The sequence below is a fragment of the Palaemon carinicauda genome, chromosome 36 (assembly GCF_036898095.1).
Source record: "Palaemon carinicauda isolate YSFRI2023 chromosome 36, ASM3689809v2, whole genome shotgun sequence".
NCBI lineage: Eukaryota > Metazoa > Arthropoda > Malacostraca > Decapoda > Palaemonidae > Palaemon > Palaemon carinicauda.
Window position 1 is genome coordinate 18,715,881 of NC_090760.1, and position 5,044 is coordinate 18,720,924.

A 5,044-nucleotide genomic window follows, 5' to 3' on the forward strand; every position below is an offset into this window, starting at 1 on the left:
TCAACTCTACAAAAATTAGAATATTCATTTCATGTTTAAGTAATCTCTTAATATACACCTGTTGTATTTGCATTACGTATTCTATTAATATACACTTGGTGTATTTACCTATTCTTTAACTGTTCGTTAATGATTTATAGTTAGATGAATATAATCCTTCTGGCCACTTACTGTATTTATTTAACTTGTTATTCTCCTTCAACAGAGGTGTTGATAACGACTTAATACTCTCTTATTCTCCTTCAACAGAGGTGTTGATAACGACTTAATACTCTCTTATTCTCCTTCAACAGAGGTGTTGATAACGACTTAATACTCTCTTATTCTCCTTCAACAGAGGTGTTGATAACGACTTAATACTCTCTTCTTCTCCTTCAACAGAGGTGTTGATAACGACTTAATACTCTCTTATTCTCCTTCAACAGAGGTGTTGATAACGACTTGATAGTCTACTTCAACCTGCACATCAACTACCGTCGCCTGCACTTGGACGCTGCTGACCTGTACTTGGTTCTAGTCGCCGAGATACGAAGGCCAGATTCGCGAGCGCTGGCCGGTATCAAAATCTACGAAGATTCGGTGGAGATACAAGGTACGTTAGATTTTGACGTTATACATACTGCTTGAGAATGGAAAATGGCTGTCTGCTAAAGGTGATGAATGCAAGAGTTGGTGGGAGAAGTACGAGAGGAAGGCCAAGGTTTGGGTGGATGGATGCAGTGAAGAAAGCTCTGAGTGATAGGAGGATGGATGTGACAGTTGCAAGAGAGCGTGCTAGAAATAGGAATGAATGGCGAGCGATTGTGACGCAGTTCCGGTAGACCCTGCTGCTTCCTCCGGTGCCTTGGATGACCGCGGAGGTAGCAGCAGTAGGGGGTTCAGCGTTATGAAGCTTCATCTGTGGTGGATAACTGAGAAGGGTGGGCTGTGACACCCTAGCAGTACCAGCTGAACTCGGTCGAGTTCCTTGTCAGGCTGGGAGGAACGTAGAGAGGAAAGGTTCCCTTTTTTGTTTCATTTGTTTGATGTCGGCTACCCCCGAAAATGGTGGGAAGTGCCTTGGTATATGTATATATGTACTTATTGGTTGTGATTGAGGTCATCTTGTGGATTATACGCCAGTGTTATGCTTCTTCTTACATGTTAATTTAAGTATGATTGGCACATGTAATGGCTATGTACAATCTTACCTTAACTTATCCTGTGGTGTGGTAAGTATCCAGAGAAGTTATAAACTTCAACCAAATCTATTGTCACAGTAATTATGGTGGTAAGGCCATGAAGTATTAGATTAACTTAACCTTACACACCTAGGACAAATTAAACTAATTTGCCTAGTCTAAAGCAACCTTGCATAGAGGCTTCTCTTCTTGACCTATGCTGTGGTAAATATTCAGAGAATTTATAAACTTCGACCGAAGCTATTGTCACAATGATTATGGTGGTAAGGCCATGAGGTATTAAATTAACTTAACCATACACACAGGACAAATTTAACTAATTATCCTAGTCTAAAACAACCTTGCATAGACTCAGCGCCTTTTCTTTTCAAGCCTAACCTAAGCTTACCTAGCTACCCAGTCTACGATAAACTTAACTTTTCTAACTCGATGTAACCTAGCCCACCTTCTATCCATCCTAATGTTCTCTTCACACGAGCGAATTTTTCCTGTATTCGCTCATTAGGAGGCATTAATCTACAGGAAGAGATTTTTTTCCAAGCGGTCTCGCAATTTCTATAAGCCTCTACACCGGAACCGCTCTGGTTAGCAGTGCATGCTGATAATTTTTTCAAGCAGTCTCTTAGTCTCTATAAGCCTCTACACAGGAACTGCGTAGGTTAGCAGTGCATGCTGATAATAAATCACTATTCCGAGCGGTCTCGTAGTCTCTATAAGCCTCTACACAGGAACTGCGTAGGTTAGCAGTGCACGCTGATAGTAAAACACTTTTCCCAGCGGTTTTTTAGTCTCTATAAGTCTCTACACAGGAACTGCGTATGTTAGCAGTGCACGCTGATAGTAAATCACTTTTCCGAGCGATCTCATAGTTTCTATGAGCCTCTACATAGGAACTGGGCCAGTTAGTAGTGCACGATGATAGTACATCATTATTCCGAGTGATCTCGTAGTTTCTATAAGCCTCTACACTGGACCTGCATGGGTTAGCAGTGCACGCTGATAGCAAATCACTTTTCCGAGCAGTCTCGTAGTTTCTATAAGCCTCTACACGGGACCCGTGTGGGTTAGCAGTGCATGCTGATAGAAAATCACTTTTCCGAGCAGTCTCGTAGTTTCTATATGCCTCTACACTGGACCCGCGTGGGTTAGCAGTGCATGCTGATAGCAAATCACTTTTCCGAGCAGTCTCGTAGTTTCTATATGCCTCTACACTGGACCCGCGTGGGTTAGCAGTGCATGCTGATAGCAAATCACTTTTCCGAGCAGTCTCGTAGTTTCTATAAGCCTCTACACGGGACCCGCGTGGGTTAGCAGTGCATGCTGATAGCAAATCACTTTTCCGAGCAGTCTCGTAGTTTCTATAAGCCTCTACACGGGACCCGCGTGGGTTAGCAGTGCATGCTGATAGCAAATCACTTTTCCGAGCAGTCTCGTAGTTTCTATAAGCCTCTACACGGGACCCGCGTGGGTTAGCAGTGCATGCTGATAGCAAATCACTTTTCCGAGCAGTCTCGTAGTTTCTATAAGCCTCTACACAGGACCCGCATGGGTTAGCAGTGCATGCTGATAGCAAATCACTTTTCCGAGCAGTCTCGTAGTTTCTATAAGCCTCTACACAGGACCCGCATGGGTTAGCAGTGCATGCTGATAGCAAATCACTTTTCCGAGCAGTCTCGTAGTTTCTATAAGCCTCTACACAGGACCCGCATGGGTTAGCAGTGCATGCTGATAGCAAATCACTTTTCCGAGCAGTCTCGTAGTTTCTATAAGCCTCTACACAGGACCCGCATGGGTTAGCAGTGCATGCTGATAGCAAATCACTTTTCCAAGCGGTCTTGTAGTTTCTAAAACCCTCTACACAGGATCCGTGTGGGTTAGCAGTGCACGCTAATAGTAAATCATTTTCCAAGCGGGCTCTTAGTTCCTATAAGTCTCTACACAGGAACCGCGCTGGTTAGCAGTACACGCTGACAGTAAATCACTTTACCCAGCGGTCTCGTAGTTTCTATACGTCTCTACACAGGAAATGAGTGGTTATCAGTGCACGCAGATAGTAAATCACTGTTCCGAGCGGTCTCGTAGTTTCTATAAGCCTCTACACTGGACCCGCATGGGTTAGCAGTGCATGCTGATAGAAAATCACTTAACCAAGCGGTCTCGTAGTTTCTAAAACCCTCTACACATGATCCGTGTGGGTTAGCAGTGCACGCTAATAGTAAATCATTTTCCAAGCGGGCTCATAGTTTCTATAAGCCTCTACACAAGAACCGCGCGGGTTAGCAGTACACGCTGACAATAAATCACTTTACTGAGCGGTCTCATAGTTTCTATAAGTCTCTACACAGGAATCGAGTGGTTGTCCGTGCACACAGATAGTAAATCACTGTTCCGAGTGGTCTGGTAGTTTCTATAAGCCTCTACACACGAACCGTGTGGGTTAGCATTGCATGCTGATAGTAAATCACTTTTTTGAGTGATCTCGTAGTTTCTATAAGCCTCTACATAGGAACTGGGCGGGTTAGTAGTGCATGACGATAGTAAATCACTTTTCCGAGCGATCTCGTAGTTTTTATAAGCCTCTACACAGGAACCGCATGGGTTAGTAGTGCAACCTGATAGTAAATCCCTAACGACTGGATCTCTCCCCGTCCCTCGGGTAAGGGAAGAGGGGGTAGTCATACCCCGGTGATAAAATATACCCCGAGAAGTACACTCGGAAACACTTATCTCCAAAAAATTGCCCAAACCACCATGTTGTAGTTAGGAAAGGGGGAGAAGGTGGGAAGGGTTGAATCTGTGTGTGTGCATATTTATCTGAATATTTAGCCGTCATTATGACGGGGCGCGTACACTAGTAATATGTTTTTTTAACCTTAAAAGAAATCCCGGATTAACAACAAAATTTGTGGAAGCGGTAAATAGTTTTGTTATTGCAAATAAAACGTTTTGTATTACAATGACAACGTATTACATGCAGCAAAGCTGCAGTTATTGCATGAACGCTAATGAAATGTGGGCGGGGGGGGGGGGGTGGAGGGGCTGGCGAGAATGGATTTTCATTCAGAATGGAAACATTGAAAGAGCTTCATAATATTTTGGTCAGGGGGAGAAAATAGTAATGTTTGATGACGGCTTATTTCATAAACAAGTTTAGTTTATTTTGCCTTTTTGGTATTTTTGTGTTACTTTTAACTTTCTTGGACACATTTTGTATATGATAGGATAGGTAAAGTGTATGTAATCAGAGTCTATATATATATATATATATATATATATATATATACTTATATTTATAAATATATATATATATTTATATATGTATATATATATATGTATGTATATCTATATATATATATATATATATATATATATATATATATATATATATATTTATATAATATTTATATATATGTATGTATGTTATTAATATATATATATATATATATGTATATATATATAATATAATATATATATATAATATAATATATATATATAATATAATATATATATATATTTATATATATATATATATATTATATATATATATATATTAATATATATACGTATATATATTAATATATATATATATATATTTATATACATATATATATATATATATATATATATATATTAATTATACAGTACTCTGTTTGTAATACCTCGTTTTTTTTTTTTTTGCATGACTTTTAACTTTTTGGAGACATTTGGCATGTGAATACACAGGATAGGTAAACTGTCTGTAATGAGACTCTATACATATACAGTACTCTGTTCGTAATACCTCGTTTCTAAATATGTAAAGACATTTTGGCATTAATTCACAAAGAATGAATCCTCTAGAGGCGTAGGAGGATATAATGGTG

At 39.7% G+C, this 5,044-nt stretch overlaps 1 protein-coding gene across 1 annotated transcript in view; it reads left to right on the top strand.

Annotated features, from left to right (window-relative positions):
• The window catches only part of LOC137628516 (uncharacterized), a 64,331-nt gene extending 62,548 nt beyond the window's left edge, over positions 1-1,783 (top strand). Inside the window, exons 7-8 of the mRNA XM_068359668.1 lie at positions 426-592; positions 1,704-1,783. Of these exons, the coding sequence (XP_068215769.1) occupies positions 426-592; positions 1,704-1,783 (247 nt within the window). The remainder of the gene's footprint in view (positions 1-425; positions 593-1,703) is intronic.
• The last annotated feature ends 3,261 nt before the right edge of the window (positions 1,784-5,044 follow it).